Below are 20283 nucleotides of genomic sequence, written 5' to 3' on the forward strand. Positions count from 1 at the left end.
ATGAGATGTCACTATGGACAACCAATCAGATTCTATCTATTATCTTCTAGAAGGAGCTAAATACATAAGAAGTAAAATCTAATTGGTTGCTATGGGCAACAAAACCCATCTTCAATAGAACTCGCATCTTATGCTGCTTTCACATTGCCTAAACGTTTAAGACCCAGTATTTCAAAACGGTATTTAAAACGGGTCTGAGCCACTAAACCCCTTTCACATTGCAGGTGAATACCGTTTCAAATAGTATTTAATACCGTTCACACATTCAACCTGTTTAACCCCAAAGGAACACGTTTCAAGCCATAGAAATAGAGCTGTTCACACTTCCAATATAAACGGCTCTGAAACGGGTAGCACCGGTATTTGTTAAGAGCTGCAGTGTGAAAAGGGTATTAGTAAATTTACCAAGTAGTACAGGTAAGCTTATTCATGCAAACATCTAATTCAGCCAATCATATGTCAGAAACCCAAATAATAAAACTTGCAGATATGGGGCCTAATTCAGACTTGGGACCTTATTCTGGTACACACGCAATGCTGCAAATTTCGCAGTGTTGCGTGTGGACCAAACACCGCCGGCCGCCCCCCCCCTTGCACCCATAATCCCCCCGTAGGGCTGCAAATGGATGAATTGCATAATCATCTGTTCGCAGCCTTGGGTGCAGGGGAGAAATCATTCAATGGTCGGCGACCATCCAATGATTTCTTCAGCACACTCAGATCAGAGACACCTCAATAGTGTTTTTGATATGCGAGTGCCCTGTGCAGGAAGCAGGCGGGCAGCTGACAACCATCACTGGATTTCCGTAGGAACGCCCAGCGTTTTCATGGGAACGGCCATGAAATGCTGGGCGTTCCCATGGGCTATGCCCTCCACCTGCACTGCTAGCTGCAAGTGGGACAGCAAACATGCAGTTCGCCGTGCCCGCTCACACCCTGCATCTGCACATGTGCAGAAATATGTCTGCAAAACATCAGTCCCACATGCGAATGCACAGGGTACCGAATCAATCTGAATAACCCCCTTTATCGCAGGGCAAATTTGTTCTCAAAATGGGCAAAATCATGTGCACTGATAGTGGGGCAAATGTAAAACATGCAGAGAGTTTGAATTGGGTGCGGTGCCATAAAAACTGAAATATAAATTGCAATGTAAATAAAAATAAAGCAGATAGTATTGACCTCGCACAGGAACAATCCCCCCCCCCCCCCCAAAAAAAAAAAACGAACTCTCTCCACATTTGCCCCACGTGCAGTGCACCAGGTTTTGCCCATTTTGAGAACAAATTTGTCCTAAATTCAGGTCTGATATATGCACATGGTCAAAAGCTTAATCTGGCCACACACCAAAAGAACTGAGGGAACTGTGGTCGTGGTGACATTGATCATGCATTTCGATTTTGTGCCAGATGGGGTGCATTTCGGAAGCTGCTGGTCTCCTGAAAATTATTATGCACACCTCTCTAGAATAAAGAGTGGAGCAAAAAATATTCAGTGATAGAAACGCCAGCCCTGCAAAGTTAAGGCCGGATCCATCTGTAATTCTCCCTTCTTGCGCTTAATCCTAATTTTTTGTCATTCTGAAAATGTTGTGATTTCTCATGTTGACATATCAAATATCAACACTTTGGGGTTTATTTACTAAGATGGGAGATCTATTTCAGATGGTATGTTGCTATGGGCAACCAATAGGAGCTTATCCATCATCTTCTAGAAGGTGCTAATAAAAACTAGAGTCTGATTGGTTGCCCGTAGCAACATTCCATCTGAAATAAAACTCCCATCTTGGTAAATAAACTCCTTTGAATCTGGAATCTGGAGCCCTTCATAAAGCAGCTAGTTTCCCTGGCCCCTACCAGAAACCGGAGTAACTTCTCCTGCAGCCTCTTACAGCATGCTGACCAACACAGCCAGCTAATTATTTTCTCATAGCACCAATGGGCTTCCACCCAGTGGCCAGGGACCTTGGTTTTCTGGGTTTCAAGATCTCCATCTGCTTCAAAATGAATTCTCCACTCTAGGATACGCCTTGCATACAACCAGCACTCAGCGAGTAAGGATCTATAATTAGTGAGTGATTGAGATCAAGTTTGAAGAGACTCCCCATTTAAACCGGAGGTCAACATACAGTAGGAACGTGACTTGGATATACATAGCTTCCATTGTGAGAGACTGGATTTCCAATACGGTATACCTTTAATCTAAGCAAATGCCATACTAATGCTGCTATTATCATTGCCTCTTAAACGCTGAATTTTATTAATTACATATTTTTAAAGTGTGTTTCTAATTGAATAAATGTTTTTGATTTATATCCCATGGTGTTCAATATAATTTATTCCTCCTCAAATTAGCGCTGTGTCACTACATTTGCTTGTTTTTTTGCCCAGTGGGATTGACTACCCCACCTTTTACAGCAGCTGGGATCTTAACCCACATCAGCGCCTGTCTGTCCCCTAGAGGACATTTGTTTCTTGGCATAGGCAGCAGAAGTGGTTTCAGGTGCTACTAGAAGGAGCACGGTGGCGGAAGCAAACTATCTGCCAACAGTACAGTGACTGAAGTCAGTAACAGACCATTACCGACAGTAACAGAGATTACCCTATTGGCCATCTTCTAATGGGTTCAAACAAGGCGTTGAGCACTGGACACAAGAAGTGGGGTGCATCTGGTCACAAGCTGTATAATATTTCAAGTGCTTCCTTTTATTTTTGTATCGGTCTGTCACAAAGTAAACAGCGGATATAAGGCTGATTAGGGAATAACCTTGGTCTTTCACACATGAAAGTAGAGGAAGGTCGCTATCTCTATCCACCCATCTATGTATATGATTGGTGGATAGAAATGACAAGGCTGGCAATAGGGGGGGGGGGGGGGTGTTATTTTATTAGGTAAGGATTGATTAAGATATTTGAAGTCAGCAACAAAAAGGTGTGAACCAAAGAAAGCATATCTAGATGCTTATATCATTAGTGAAATAACTGGCATTTTGAAATACTGCATACATGGAAAACAAAGCAAAAGTACAAAGAAACAGTAAAACTAAAAGATAGACTTTTAAGAAGAAACAGAGAAAGGAAGAGAGAGAAATAACCTGAGAAAATATTGATAGAAATGGTGATACCATGAAGCAAAATAACCAGTCTAAGGCCTAAATAGGAGGGGACTTTTTTAACCAGACACCATTGGCAAATAATATTCCAGTCTGGTGCACCATTTAGATATGGGCAGGGCCGCCGAGAGGGGGGGGGGTAAAAATAAACCGGGCACGGGCTTGCTGGGCACGGGCCTCTGTCCCTACCGGGCAGCAGCAGCACACACCTACAGATAAGCCCAGGCCTCTGTCCCTCCCGGGCAGCAGCAGCACACACCTGCAGCATGTGCCTGGGCCTCTGTCCCTCCCGGGCAGCAGCAGCACACACCTACAGCAGCGTGAGAGCTCATGCTGAGCCTGCTGTCAGCACAGCACATGCAGTAGGTGTGCTGCTACTGCTGAGGGGGGGGGGGGGGACAATATCACTCCCCCCTCGACTTCAGAGTGTTTTTTTAACCCCCCCTTTAAACCTTTTGGGGGCGTGGCCTAATCACAGGAGGTGTCCACGCCTCCCATGATTAGACCACACCTCCAAAATTTTACCGGGGCCCTGTATGCCTCTTGGCGGCCCTGGATATGGCTGAGGGAGTTGAAGATATCCAGTGGACCAAATTTACAGCCTTAGCTGCAATGTCAAGATTGTCAAGCAACTTTTTGTCGGATGATATGGGACAATCAATCATATCAAGGAGCCAAAAACAGGTTCTTTGCTAATGGCCTGGCCCATAATTTCTTTAGATAAAGAAATCACAGAATTTCAGGAGGGGCACAGCACATTCCAAACCAATATGAAATAGGGAACCCAACAGCTGAAGCACAAATCCCGCATGTGGCAGAAAGCCTTGGGAACATTTTAGCAAGCACAGTATCTTAAAATTAGCCTCCACTACCTAAAAGCACAGGATATGGTGATCTGGAAGATCTTTTCCAAATCTTTAGGACCTAGCTGAACACCCAGGGCCCTTTCCCGTTCAGTGAAATGCGGCAATGTATAGAAAGTATCCTCTATGAGAAGTTATTCCTTCCCGGAAATGCTGAGGATGAGTCTTGGATGTTATTATTATTATTATAATATTGTATTTATAGGACACCATAAATGGTTTGCAGCCAACTATGTACTGCACACATTAGAACAATACAGGGAAACATGACCTCACATTACTGCTTACCCATCCATTTTTGTTGTAGTGGTGGCATAGGAGGAGCACACCATTATCACTCCCCATATGCTGGATGCTGCTGATTATGGGATAGCAGCTGTTGCAGCTACCAGGAAAGGGGGAAGCCAGTCATCCAATGCTATCCAATTGTGGAATAAGATCATTCTATACATTTTTACCAAGTTCATTGATGGGTGTTGATGAAAGTCCAGAGATAGTGACCAATATACTATGTGCTACAGGGAAGTATGACCGGACATCACGTGCACATTAAGCCAAAAATGAAATGACCCCCCTTTAAACTGCTCATAATCTCCTCATAAACAATATATTGCATACAGCGTTATAGATTTTGAGTAGACTGAAAATCAATTTTCCATCATTTAAAATCAATCAATAACTCGCATGCATTTATTGCTAAGATCTGAATTTGTTCTCTTTTTAAATGACCAGTAAAAATGAATAATATGAAACAAGTTTTCATTAAACAGTATAATTCAGTGCTTGTTCAACGCATAAATATGCCATCATTCACATTTGTTCTGTGTGCCAGAGATCTAGTCAAAACGTTTAGGTCCTTAGCAAGGATCTGAAAAGCCTCCACCCAAATACTTTTAGAAAGATTTCTCTCTCTGCCCCATGTTATGCCCCATATTAGTGACCTGATTTATTTTATGCCACATAGTAGTGCCCTACTTTTCATTATACCACACAGTGCCCCCAGTTCATTTTTAGGGATATTCAGATCCTGTAGCTATTGTTACATAGTGAAGGGAAGATACATGGAATCTCTGCTTTTGGACAAATATTTGCTAGACTCTGCCATGGGCTGCTTGCGCACCACCATGGGTGTTGAAAGCCACACAATTGTGAGTGAAAGATCCAATGCGGCTTCCTAGGTTGCTAGTTTGATCACTACTGCAGCAAGAGGTGTCTGCTTGTAATAGACATCTCCTGCTGCATCACCATACAGCGCTATCACAGCTGCTTCCAAGGAAGAAGCAGTAACAGCACTCCAACCACATCTCAATTAGGCCCCAGTTCATATTATGTCACATTGTAGTGCCACAAGTTCACATTGGGGGTTATTCGGATCTCATAGCTACTGTTACACAATAGGCATGTATAGGACCCATTTTGTGCCTGCGTCAACAGGTTTTGCTATGTAGCAAGTAACCCGACATCAGACTATCAGTGATTGACAGTCTGATGCCATTTTTAGGGCAGAGAAGGTGCTCCAACCCTACTGTACTTACAGCTTTTACATATTCGATGACACCCCCACATCTGCAGATCTCTGATGAAGCATCATTGTGCAAGACTGGATATGGATTTCTCCACCAAAGTGCGTCATAGAGATACAAGAACAGATCGGGGAAATTTGCTGACACTAATGCACATCTTGTTTTCTGAATCAGCCGGGTGTTTGCAAATTATTCCTTGATTCACTGAAATTCTTAGAAATACAAATAATGTTTTAGCTTATATCTAGTAAAATACTGCACCCTCATCACTTTACAGAAAAACAGCTTTGAGTTTTTAAAACAAGGAAAAATGTCAGTGTGCAATATCCACCATGCTTTCCCTCTTCGTAACATGTCTCTCTTTTGCAGGATCACATTTCTACTGAGTCGTGGAGAACATAAATGGCTTCAACTGCAATTCAGTATGGAATGAGAGATATTCATACTGTCAGGTAGACAACAGGCAGCCCAATGAGCTTTCACCTTTAGACCCAGCTGACTGATCCCATTCTGACTTCATTTTTTGTTTTAAAATGCACAATGCAAAGAGATCACCCAGCTCATCTAAGCTAAAAAGCAGTAGGTACAATGCAACATAATCAAGAGTGGCCCTTAGAGAAGTCTGATTTGCGTTGAAGCTTGTGTGAATAGCATGAAAGGTCTTCATGTCATATGTGGGACCATAGGCGAATCTCGAATTATGGTAATAGGTGGTCCCAGATCTAGACACAAAAGCAGGGGGACCTTTGCGCGGCGCAGCCGAGCTGCAAAAGGGGGGCGTGGCCTCATGGGAAGGTGGCATCACAAAAAGGGGCGTGGTATTACACTAGACCATACACAGTAATGCCCATTACACATTTTAGCAAACTCCGTAATACCCATTACACATAAAGCCACACGCCTTAATGCCAATGACACATAAGGCCACACACCATAATGCCCATTACACATTGTGCCACACATCATGATGCCCATTACATACTATATAACAAACCGTAATGCCCATTACATATTTGCCACATAAGTGCTGCTTACCTACGTGCTCATTGCTAAGGGGTTCTTGCTTGATGGCACCATAGTACCCATTACACATGATGCCGCACACCATAGTACCCATTACACATGATTCCGCACACCATAGTACCCATTATACATGATGCTGCACACCATAGTACCCATTACACATGATGCCGCGCACCATAGTACCCATTACACATGATGCTGCACACATAATGTCCCTTACACATGATGCTGCACACATAATGCCCCTTACACACGATGCTGCACACATAATGCCCCTTACGCATGATTCTGCACACCGTAATGCCCCTTACACATTAAGCCACACATTATGCGTAATGCCCCCACATACCGCCACTTGTAGCTTCCCTTAAGCGATGCCCCCAAAAGTGCCACTTCCTGCAAATTTTTATATGAGCCTTCGCTGCTGCTGCAGGGAGAGATGAAGAGCGGTGCAGCTGCTTCTATGGGGAGAGGAGCAGAGCGCAGCGCAGAGCATGCTCCCACTCCCCTCTGGTGTCCCCTCTAGCCGAGTGTAAATTTGAAATATTGTGCGCGCTGTTGTTGTGCGTGACATCGGGGGAGCATGCCGGGCGCCGGCACCACATGATGTGAAAGCGGGGAGAAGAATTGGAGCGGAAGCTGCAGGGGTGACAGTCATTGACAGCTGGGCAGAGAGCAGGGGGCTGCCCGGCTGTATTCAGAGCACTGCAGGTCACGGCTGTTTGAAATAATACCCATTTCACAACAGAAAATGCAGGGATTTACCCGGGAATATGGTCCCAGGATCATGCAGGGACATTCCCAGGCTGACTCCTTATACACCAGTCTAGTCCCTCATTTTCTGGTGTGAGGGGGAGAGACAACCACTCCCCTCTCCCTACCCCCCTTTAACCAACCAGCTATATCTTTGGAACCAACTGACCCATTTACATGAGACCAGTATCATATTGAAGAACTTTGAGTTGGCTTCGAATGATTTTGGTCCCGTGAAACTGGGCTGTTTGGTTCCAGAGAAATCTGCCCTCAAAGAACATAAACAGTCATGAAATTACATTTAAGAAATTAAAAAAACGGTTTAACATCAATATCCCTGGAACCAATTAACCCATATGGATCCAGTCTTGTATCAGATTGAAGGCCCAGCGATTTGGGTTCGACTGAGATCAACCTCGAGCTTCAGTGATGCCGAATGGGGAACTGGCAGCCGTGGAAGTCGGAATTAGCGGGTCCCATGTAATCCTATAGGGAAAACGTTCCAGCTTTGCCTGGCAGTATCTCCGGTTCACCCCCGGACCACCCCCTAGATTCGCCTATGTGTGGGACATGTGTTGACATGGAGAGGATGAGTGGCAACTGGAGGGGTTATGTTGAGCACTGAGCTGTATATGAGGAAGATTTGAACTACATATGCATTCTACAAGCTTATGAGTGAATTTGAGGGCATTTTAAAACATGTGGGGTCTAAGAGTGTGTGTACTTCTGAGAGTGTGTGGGAGAATACTGAAGGAAGTTGCAAATGGTAGAATTTTAGAGCAAGTAAAGGGCACATGAGGCAAGTTTGGGATTTTTGGGGGGTGCAGAACTTGTTTTTGATATTTGTTTTTACTTAGTTAGCATTGAGATAAATGAGCATCCGTTTTAAATTTTAGATGGCTGCACGTGTGCCAACTGACATATGTAAAGTTGCCTACTTTTTGTGGTAAAAATCGGCCGATTGGCAAAAAAATTGTTCTAGTGTGTGGGCACCTTAACAGTCATAGGAATAATCAGGAATCACAGCCATGTGTGTACAAACTAAGGTGCCCACACACTAGAAAGATTGTTTTGCCGATCGCCCGATTTCTGACCAATCAGCCGACCTCGATTGGAACCACGCTCCTGCGGCTCTTTTGCTAAATCTTCTGATCTTACATGCTGCATGAAAGATCAGAAGATTTAGCAAAAGATCCAAAGGAACGGTCATCGGATCTTATGATACATCTTTGGTAAAGATGTGCCCTTGCATGAAATCTTTTATCCAGAACGGACAAAAGATTTCAAGGCTTTTTTATGCACACATCTTCAGATCGCAGATCTTTCTAGTGTGTGGGCACCTTAAAGCAATCACATAAAGTAGCACTGAGTGCTAGTTATAGCCATTCTCTAAGTTACAAGGGGATGTAGACCTTGCTGGCTGCTTGCACACTTGCATATTGACTTAAACAATGCAGAGGCCTCGCGCTGGCAAGTTGATTGCTCTTCCAGAACCTGCGGGCAATTTTATTAAAACTGTATTGCTCAGGATGCCAAGGCAATTTTCACTGTTTGGCACCAGGTCAGTTTCACTAGAAATAGCTGCTTCCTTTTCCTTCCCCCAACTGAATAATTACAATTATTCTTCAGGAGAGATTTGGCTTTCATTTGTAAACATAGCTAAGTAAATATCTTTTTCATATGGAATTTGGAATGGATAGAAAAAAAAGAAAGAAAAAGCAGTTCTCCGTGTTTCTTTTATATAGCAAGTTTTTAGAATCAACTAAAGATATAACATAGGTCCCAAATTTTGCTTATGCATGTTGTATTGATTACAGGGGTATGAAATATATGCACTTAACCTATAGATTCATGTGCAGCTTATAATAAACTGTTTATACTGTAACTGTACATTATATTTGTTTTGATGTTTCTTTGATCATATGTCTGCATTATTATTCCACCACCGCCTTTGGCCTATGGGGCTATGCTGGTGGTTGAATCCTGTGGTATCTAAACAAACAGTTCCCAATAGAAACCACCCTCAGAACCACCAAAATGGGTTGAATACAAGTGCCTATGTTTTTCTGCTGAATGCGATATATGATCTGTCTGGGCAAATGGAAAAACAGGAATTCAAACAAAATCAGATGATAATGATACTGTACATTCTAGTTCTGTCCCTGTACACTTTATAAACGATTCCTCCACAACCTAGTACTAAGCTGATTATTCATCCATATCCTGATTACAGTCCAAATCCCTATACTTGTGGGAGATTTTTCAACTTGCCAAAGTTCCATTCTTAATTACTTTGCTCTTTTGGATAAGCCATTGCATGGGACATGTTCTCTAGATCAGATATGGGGAACCTTTGGCCCTCCAGCTGTTGATGTACTACACATCCCAGCATGCCCTGCAACAGTTTTAGCATGGCTAAATAGCATAGCTGTAGCAGGGCATTCTGGGATGTGTAGTTCAACAACAGCTAGAGGGCCAAAGGTTCCCCATCCCTGCTCAAGAGTCCAAAGGACAATCTAGCTCATAGTATAAACAAATATACTTAACAATAATGAAAAAACACAACACAATGCAGAATATTACATATATGCACTTCCCTTTTAGGCTGTGTACACACGGTATGATTTTAGCTATCAATTTTGACTATATAGTCAAATCACTTAACAAGTTAGTCAAATTGCACAACTTTCAGCCACATACGATTCCTAATTAATCCTGATGCGCAGCCCCGCCACGTTGTAATGGCATGGCTAAATAGACTGTGCAGGCAAGTCTGTCTTGACTATGTCGCCAAATTGCAAGATAGTGTAAATCTAAAGTAAATCTTAAGTGCAGTTAGTCAAAATTGCCCATTAGCCTGAATCTCACGTGTTTACACACCATTAGTCCATGTCAATTCAAGACGTCCAGTACATGCATACTTGCCGACTTTGTAAAACTCCTCTTCGGGAGAAGCCCGGAGAGGAGTGAAAGGGGGGCGGGGCGAGGCTACATTTTTGGGGGCGGGTCGAGGCTGACGTCACCAAGCGCTGCCCCCATGACTGGCAGCAGCATCAATTTCCGGGTCTGTGGACGGGGGGGAGGGGCTAAACTAAAATGACGCGAGTCGCAGCATTTTAGCCCCGCCCCCTCCCTGCAGACCCGCAAAATTTGGAGTTTATTACAGCAGGGAATGGGGGAGCCAGGGCTCCTGCGAAAATGCGGGAAACTTGCCCACCTTTCCGGGGGGCCATTCCGGAAATCACTGCAATCTAAGTAGGATAGACAGTGCATACACTGTCTATCTTTGCAGGCGATGGCAACGTGCGACCGCACATCGGCATCACTATAAGGTGTACACATGGAACAATCTGTGCTTCATTTCTAAGTGATGTAGTCAGATCGCTTAAAAACAGGGCTAAAATTGCCCCGTGTGTATACCCCTTTAGAAAGCATGGTTGCTGGAAGTATTGGATAGCTATTTCTCTGAATGAGCACAAATATCCTGTGCACAGTATTCATTATTTAAGACGCAAACATTCAAAATATAATTTCATACAAAAAGCTGTCTATCACTCCCAAATGTGCTTGGATAGATTTATTAAATAACCCCAGGTACAGTATGTTTGATAAAATTATATGTTAGAAACAAACTTACCTTGTGTCATAAATTGCATAGAGTCTTTTATTTTCTTCAACTGCATTCCTGCAAGAAAAGTGACAAATTCAATGGGTTTGTCTTCACATATATTGCATGTTGAAGGTTAGTGTAAATCTATTTTGGATATAAAATATACATATATTCTAACTATTTTAAATAAATATACTATAATGCACCATTATTATTGTGTATATTTGTCTAATCACAGACCTTACAGTGTAATTGGTTGTTAGCAAAGAACACGTATAGAGTAACCGGTACTCTTTACCTAGAACGGCGCCAGCGATTGAAATCGCGGTCGTCGGGGGTAAAAATCGCGGTCATCGCGGTCATTGCGGGCATCGCGGGTAAATCGGGATGGCCGCGATGCCCGCGATGACCGCGATCACCGCGATTTTCCCATAGGGAACAATGTTAAAACGGCAGATTGACCGCGATTTTACTGTTAAATGCCTCAATGGACCCGATTTGGGGCCAAATAGGGCAAATTAACCCTTAAATGTCCCCCCAAATTTTTAACGCCACCCCACGATCCACGCCAACCCGAAGCGTGGCGAGCGCAGCGAGCCCGCGAGGGGCGGCGGTACGCGTCCTCCGACCTTTTCATGCCCTACTATCCACTAGGGCGTGGTGTGAGAATATAATAGTGTGGCGAGCGCAGCGAGCCACCGAGCCCGAAGCGTGGCGAGCGCAGCGAGCCCCGCGAGGGGACGGGGATACCTTCACAGTTATGCGCGTCCCCTCGCGGGCTTCACAGGTGTCCGTGGCGAGGCCACACTATTATATTCTCACACCACGCCCTAGTGGATAGTAGGGCATGAAAAGGTCGGAGGACGCGTACCGCCGCCCCTCGCGGGCTCGCTGCGCTCGCCACGCTTCGGGTTGGCGTGGATCGTGGGGTGGCGTTAAAAATTTGGGGGGACATTTAAGGGTTAATGGGCTCTGTGGCCCATTTAACATTGATTCCTATGGCCAAATCGGGTGGATTGAGCCATTTAACAGTAAAATCGGGTCCATCGCGCCTTTTAACATTGATTCCTATTGGAAATCGTGAGCATCGCGTCGCGGGCATCGCGGGTACATTTATGGCCGGCCGCGACGCGACCGACACGATTTCCATGTTTAACATTGGTTTCAATGTGAAATCGCGGGCATCGCGTCGGTCGCGTCGCGGCCATACATAAATGTACCCGCGATGCCCGCGACGGGCGCCCTTCTAGGTAAAGAGTACCGAGTAACCATATGCTCCAACCAAGCAAACCGTGTTAAGTAAATAACATGGGATCTGATACAAAGGTGTATGTAGTTCGTGTGTGGCTGTAAGTTGGCATGGCTTCTCGAATTCAAAAATATGCAATGGTAGTTTAAGCATTCCCCTTATGCACTACTACAACTAACACAAACACTTTGCATATTTTAGCAATGCCCAAATGCACTGGGGAATCCGATTATTCCACCATCGACACACCACTGGTCACAACGATGACTTGTCAAGATTCCCCTACCTACTGTAGTGCAAAGACTCTCTTACAACATTCTAAATAGATGGCCACAGTGGCTGCAAAATATATTGCAGCTACATGCTGAAACATGGCCATGATGCTCCTATAACACGCCCATGACATTTCCTCTTTTAATGAAGACTGAAAGATCTCTATGTTGGCTCCAACAAAGTTTTTATGAAAAAAAGCAATAAAGCCGACACTTTGCTCACAAATAGACTTAAGGCAAGGAGGGTTCTGATGGCCATATCAGCTTTAAAAGATGAAAAGGGCTCTTCACAAAACAATCCTACTGTCATCAACTCTAATTTTTAACCTACTAAGAACATCTATATAATCTAAGGGACTCTTCAAATAACCAACAACCACCTAATTCCTCCATTACTGACTATTTATCCTCTTGAAATCTCTCTTCAGTAGACTGTGACAGGTTTTGATAAAGCTTTTACTGATGATGAAGTACTTGCGGCACTTGCCACACAGAAACTATCGATAGCACTTGGTCCAGATGACTATCCGATGCCCTATTACAAAACATTCCAAACTAATCTCATACCCCATCTCACACAAAAGTTTATCTTAATCTTAGAAGGCTCCATATTTCTCCCAGCAACAACAATTACCATAATCCCCAAGCCCAACAAAGACTCCCAATGTAACTATTTACCACCCTATACCTCTTAATACTGAATGCAAAATTATGAGTTAAAAGACCCAATCCAAACCTTCTTAAACTCATTCACCCTGACCAGGTTGGTTTTGTCTAGTCCAGACAGGCACTAGATAATACTTGACGCACCATAGATATTATTCATTCTATCAACACAAATAAAATCCCTTGAGTGGTACTTGCTCTGGACACGAGAAAGCCTTTGACATGGTCTCCTGGTCATTCATGAATCAAACCCTTTGATAATTTAGACTTCATGGGAAATTTCTCCAGGCTATTCAATTGCTTTATCACGAACCTTCAGCCATGGCTGCATGATATTGCATGTACCCGCCCACAGATACAGGTGCTATCTCTCAATTCTAACACAGACTTATCTAACTCTCGAACCCCACCGACTAGCATGGGAGTGAAATCTGGGATAACATTTCGATAACGAAGAATGGGACATAATCAAATCCACAGTATCTACTGTAAATGTTCCATAATTATAGCTATAAAAGTAAACTCCTACAAAAATATATACCAGATGGTACCTAGTCCCAGACCACCTGCAACATATGTACCCCAACTCCTCTGATCTATGCTGGATAAACTGCGGCCAGGGAGGTACATTATACCATATATGGTGGACACCTTCCAACCCTTCAACCCTTTTGGAATATGGGCCCTTATTATGATCGGTGCGTACATTCCCGAATTCTTACGGAGCGGGCCGCACACAACGCTATGCGGACATCGTCCGTAGAAACGCCCATTGAGCTCCCGCATTCGGACGGACTCAGGGGCAGATTTATTAAGCTTGGAGAAGAGATAAACTGGAGATAAAGCGGAGAAAAGTTAAAAGGAGATAAAGCACCAGCCAATCAGCTGTGTTTGAAAAAGACAGTTGGGAGTTGATTGGCTGGTGCTTTATCTCCTTTTACCTTTTCTCCACTTTATCTCCAGTTTATCTTTTCTCCAAGCTTAATAAATCTGCCCCTCACTCTTTAAAAATTGGGCGTGTGTACGGACGACCTACAAACCTTGCGTGTGCGGTGGACACGTACAGATTCTGCACGGTCTTACAGCGTAAGCACGGTCTTACCGCGTCAGAACGTACGGGAACCTGGCCGTACGCACCGATGCGGAGTATTTACGCTCAATACAACACTATTTTTCGGAGCACATACAGCGAACACATGACCCACTTATGCAATTAGGCAACCTCATTAAAAAGGGATTGTTGTCTATTTGAATCAATTGAATCCTAATATATACTGAAACACATTACTACTATATTCATTACACACATTAACCCTTACAGCATGTGAACATAACATAATCTATATACAGTATGTACAGTTTGCTTATTTAAAAGATTATAAACAAGTTACACATATACTTTTCCATTTTTAAAAAACACACAGACAACTTCGAACTGTAATTAACTATTTATTAAGGTTAAAAAACATAGAAATTTAAGAAAAAATAAATTAATTAATTTGCGCCATCGGAATGGGATTATATGGTCGACGAGTATTAGATCGACGGTGTTTTGGTCGAAGCCATTAGTCAGATTGTATGGTTTTATCGAAAGTGTATAGATAGACAGTAGCATATGGTCGATCATAGTTAGATCGAAATATGCAAGGTCTTACGGCAGAAAGGTAGACCGCTATTAGGTCGACCTGTATCTAGGTCGACCGCATTTTTATCGACAAGTACGAGGTCGTTAATCGCTAGGTCATCCGCTATTAGGTTGACCGGTAAATATGTCGACCGTTTCAAGGTCGAAAATTACAAGGTCGATCAACAATAGGTGGACCGCTATAAGGTCAACAAGTGCAAAGTCAACTGTTTATAATTTGAGCACATTTAGGACGCCTTACACAAGGTTCACCGTTAATAGGTTGACACATAAACCACGTTGTACAGCAGTATTCTGACGTGGCACCACAAGTACCACAATGACCTGGCACTGCTCAGCGCTGCACACCCCCATTACACCGTCACCCATGAAGCTCTCCACCCCTGGGATCCCTCCATCTCCCTAGCTTCACCCATTAAATACGGCACACCTATTGCCGGCTAAATGCAGACTCCCCAAGTCTCCCCATAGAGTCACACAGCCTTCCGTCTACATTTAGAAGCTCAACTCCACTCTAGCGCATTGCGGGGCCCTATCATGACTGCGGCGCCCAGTAGGCAGCTGCCCAGGGTGCCGGGATCTCGGGGGGCGCTAAAGTCTGCCTATCAAATATTCTAGGATTTCTGTGGAGGATCCCTGTTGTACTTAATGCAGCTGGCTGCTGTGGAACCTCTGAGACCTCCCCCACACTTTCCCTAGAGGCATACTTCCCTACTTTGGTGCCTAAGAAGACTTATACCGGCCCTTGTGGCACCACAAGTACCACAATGACCTGGCACTGCTCAGCGCTGCACACCCCCATTACACCGTCACCCATGAAGCTCTCCACCCCTGGTATCCCTCCATCTCCCTAGCTTCACCCATTGAATACGGCACACCTATTGCCGGCTAAATGCAGACTCCCCAAGTCTCCCCATAGAGTCACACAGCCTCCCGTCTACATTTAGAAGCTCATTCCACGCTAGTTGATAGCGCTTTGCCAGGCTCTATCATTACTGTGGCACTACAAGTGCCAGAATGACCTGGCACTGTGCAGCGCTGCAAACACCCATTACACTGTCACCCATGAAGCTCTCCACCCCTGGGATCCCTCCATCTCCCTAGCTTCACCCATTAAATACGGCACACCTATTGCCGGCTAAATGCAGACTCCCCAAGTCTCCCCATAGAGTCACACAGCCTCCCGTCTACATTTAGAAGCTCAACTCCACTCTAGCGCATTGCCGGGCCCTATCATGTCTGCGGCGCCCAGTAGGCAGCTGCCCAGGGTGCTGGGATCTCGGGGGGCGCTAAAGTCTGCCTATCAAATATTCTAGGATTTCTGTGGAGGATCCCTGTTGTACTTAATGCAGCTGGCTGCTCTGGAACCTCTGAGACCTCCCCCACACTTTCCCTAGAGGCATACTTCCCTACTTTGGTGCCTAAGAAGACTTATAACGGCCCTTGTGGCACCACAAGTACCACAATGACCTGGCACTGCTCAGCGCTGCACACCCCCATTACACCGTCACCCATGAAGCTCTCCACCCCTGGGATCCCTCCATCTCCCTAGCTTCACCCATTAAATACGGCACACCTATTGCCGGCTAAATGCAGACTCCCCAAGTCTCCCCATAGAGTCACACAGCCTCCCGTCTACATTTAGAAGCTCATTCCACGCTAGTTGATAGCGCTTTGCCAGGCTCTATCATTACTGTGGCACTACAAGTGCCAGAATGACCTGGCACTGTGCAGCGCTGCAAACACCCATTACACTGTCACCCATGAAGCTCTCCACCCCTGGGATCCCTCCATCTCCCTAGCTGCACCCAATAAATACGTCACCCCTAAGCACCCCTATACCTGACTAAATCCAGACTCCCCAAAGTCACACAGCCTCCCGTCTACATGTAGACCTCAGCTCCACGCTAGTTGATAGCGCTTTGCCGGGCTCTGTTATTACTGTGGCACTACAAGTGCCAGAATGACCTGGCACTGTGCAGCGCTGCAAACACCCATTACACTGTCACCCATGAAGCTCTCCACCCCTATATATATATATATATATATATATATATATATATATATATATATATATATATATATATATATATATATATATAATGTATAATTCAAGTGAACAGCCTAATACCTAGTTCCCTCTGCAGGCCACTTCAACCCTGACTGGGTTTTGTATCAATTAAACCACACATTTGGGGGCAACAAAAAGACATTTATTAAATGAACTTATAAAATAAATTAGAAATCGCCACAAAATAAAAGGTAGCATAGCAGGAAGAAAATTAAATAATATATAATAAATACATGTATTCTAGACATACATAGCCGCAGCAGAATCATTAGGAACACATCAGGTGGCTTCACAACAAAAGTATAGCACCAACACTTCAAGTACAGCAGACAGTAATGGTAGCCGAAAGAGGGCAACAGGGGAACCAAACAAGACATTCGAACCGAGGGCAAATGTGGGTACCCTCTGCACGGAATTGGACACAGGAAGCTGACACACACAGCTCAATGAATGATTTGGGAAGACATAAGGGTGGAGATTAATGCGGACACAAGTTCATCTGCGGGCACGTTTGCCCCTGCCAGGCTCCTTGCCACGTGCAGCAGCTCTTCTGCCACGGCCACGGTCAGATGGTGGGCCAGGTGGAGCAGATGCTGGGGATGGGGTGGATCGTCTTCCCCCTCTGGCAGCAGGGAGTGCTGATGGTGGGAATGCACCAGAAACGAATGACAATAGGACCCTATTGCTGGCAACTAGCTCCACCATAAGCTCATTATGGTGGAGGAGGAGGTCATTTTGCCGCAGGGCTTGATCAGCCAGCACCTGCAGGCTAGCAGCAATTGATTGCTGGCTGGCAGCCATAGCCTGCAGGCTCACAGCGATAGTCTGCTGGCTGCTGACCAAACCCTGCAACACCTCCTCGGTCCTACGCACCCGCTCTGATGCCGACTCTCCCTGCTGCTGAATATTGCCAAGCACCTGCCCCCACGTGGCCAATTCAGCCGCGGTCAGTGGCTGCTGCTGCAGGGGCCTGGTACTGGTGGCAGGTGGCACAGACTCCTCAACCTCCTCAAGAGATTCTTGACCAAGAATGGGGTGGGGATGCTGGTGAAAGAGAACATTACAATTACAACACATTCCATGCAAAATTAGAACCAGCTACTTATGGCATGGCAAATAATTACCTTCAAGCAAAGAAGCCATGACTTCCGCTGGGGCCTCGCTGTCCATGGTGCTCACCCCCCGGACCTCCTCGACTGCAATGCAGCACTCGGCCATCTCTTCCAGGGGGGTGAGCTGCAGCTTTGTTGGCATGGGGCCAGCCCCAGAGGTGTGGCTGTGTTCCCACCGCTGGGTCAATTTTTTCTTGAGGTTCGTTTTGAAGTCGTGCCACCTGCAATCAAAGTTTACATAATAATACATGGAATCGGTACATCTGTCAGAATGAACTTAGGTCTACAGTCATTAGGTCGACCCCATTAGGTAGACTGGCAGGAAGATCGACCATATATACTGTACACATATATAACTATATATATGACACATACAGCTATACATACATGCGTACATACTACATGGAAAGCCTGTTTTTTCCCCTCTACCCTTTACTCTGGATGCTAGCACTGATTACTATTGCCTAAGTGGTGGACTGGATTTACATATGGAATGGGTATTGTCATTTGTACTACATACCAATCGGTACATCTGTCAGAATGAACTTAGGTCTACAGTCATTAGGTCGACCCCATTAGGTTGACTGGCAGGAAGATCGACCTGATTTAAGGTCGACATGGGCCAAGGTCGACATGACTTAAGGTCGATTTTACATAAAGGTCGACATGAGGAAGGTCGACTGGTCATAAGGTCGACATGGGTTTTTCACTGTTTTTTTATCCGAATGTCGACACAGTCGACATGGACACAGTTGGCAATGAGGATCGGACCCTCGCATCGCTCGCTTCGCTCGCAATGCTTCGGGCACGGTGGCTCGCTTCGCTCGCCACAGCTTTAATAACCTCCTCCACGGCCTAGTGGATGGTAGGGCATGAAATACCGCCTGTCGGCACATGTCGACTCAAAAAACAGTGAAAAACCCCATGTCGAAATCATGACCAGTCGACCTTCCTCATGTCGACCTTTATGCAAATTCGACCTTAAGTCATGTCGACCTTGGCCCATGTCGACCTTAAATCAGGTCGTCCTTCCTGCCAGTCGACCTAGTGGGGTCGACCTAATGACTGTAGACCTAAGTTCATTCTAATAGATGACCGCTTCTCTAATACATGTCACTCCTCATGTTTGCTGTAGCACCCAGTGCAATCTGCAACATAATACAACATGTGCCTCATGACACCAAACTTAGATTATATTAAATTTGAAAAGCAACCCTTAGAAGATACACTCACACTCACCCTACAATAACTATCAATTCAATGACATGGCAAACATGTCTGTGCCTCCAAGCAACGTGACCGCCCATTGACCAACTCCATCTAATATCTAATGTAAACATTACTGGTCTTGTACTGCTCAAATGTAACACACATGAACTTGCCTCTTCTTAACGTGCTCCGTCTCACGAACTTGTGGAGCCACCGCATTAATCTCCGCCATTATGTCCTCCCAGATCTTCCATCTTCTTGTGTGTGTCAACCGGTCCTGTGGACACTCGATCCAATCCCGTGCGCGGGGCACCAGGATGGCAAGCTCCTGCGGTTCGTATGCCATGTTTCTGGTGGTTGGTTCCTCTGTTGCCCTATTTCGGCCACGACCACTGGCACCGCCACTGCCACAGCCACGGCCACGGCCACCTGTCGCTGTACTCGAAGTGCTGGCCAGGTACTCTGTTGGGAAGCCACCTGCTGTGTTCCCAATGATTCTGCTGAGGCTGAAGATGGGCCAGCTGCCGATTGGCCTGATGTAGATGGCCCATCTGACTGCTCTTCCCCCAATGGCTGGTCTGGGTTGATGGGGACATAGGTGGTGCTGGAGTCCATGCGGGCAAATAGGTCCTGCCACTCCTGCTCTTCCTCAGATAGAGATGCAGACATGTGTGCAACCACATTGCATTGGTCTAACACACCTTTATATCCTATTTGTGTAATTGGCGTACATCAGCGACACCCTGCGTTCCGTGGCACTACAAGTAATAACAGAGCGCTATCAACTAGCGTGGAGCTGAGGTCTACATGTAGACGGGAGGCTGTGTGACTTTGGGGAGTCTGGATTTAGTCAGGTATAGGGGTGCTTAGGGGTGACGTATTTATTGGGTGCAGCTAGGGAGATGGAGGGATCCCAGGGGTGGAGAGCTTCATGGGTGACAGTGTAATGGGGGTGTGCAGCGCTGAGCAGTGCCAGGTCATTGTGGTACTTGTGGTGCCACAAGGGCCGGTATAAGTCTTCTTAGGCACCAAAGTAGGGAAGTATGCCTCTAGGGAAAGTGTGGGGGAGGTCTCAGAGGTTCCACAGCAGCCAGCTGCATTAAGTACAACAGGGATCCTCCACAGAAATCCTAGAATATTTGATAGGCAGACTTTAGCGCCCCCCGAGATCCCGG

At 45.3% G+C, this 20283-nt stretch overlaps 1 protein-coding gene across 3 annotated transcripts in view; it reads right to left on the reverse strand.

Annotated features, from left to right (window-relative positions):
• The window catches only part of GABRB3 (gamma-aminobutyric acid type A receptor subunit beta3), a 357556-nt gene that overhangs the window by 165324 nt on the left and 171949 nt on the right, over positions 1-20283 (reverse strand). For all 3 annotated transcript variants that reach the window (XM_083168571.1, XM_083168570.1, XM_083168573.1), the window contains exon 2: positions 10912-10959. In XM_083168571.1, coding sequence (XP_083024697.1) covers positions 10912-10959 — 48 coding nt within the window. The remainder of the gene's footprint in view (positions 1-10911; positions 10960-20283) is intronic.

The sequence above is a fragment of the Crinia signifera genome, chromosome 2, assembly GCF_055691185.1.
Source record: "Crinia signifera chromosome 2, ASM5569118v1, whole genome shotgun sequence".
Classification (NCBI taxonomy): Eukaryota; Metazoa; Chordata; class Amphibia; order Anura; family Myobatrachidae; genus Crinia; species Crinia signifera.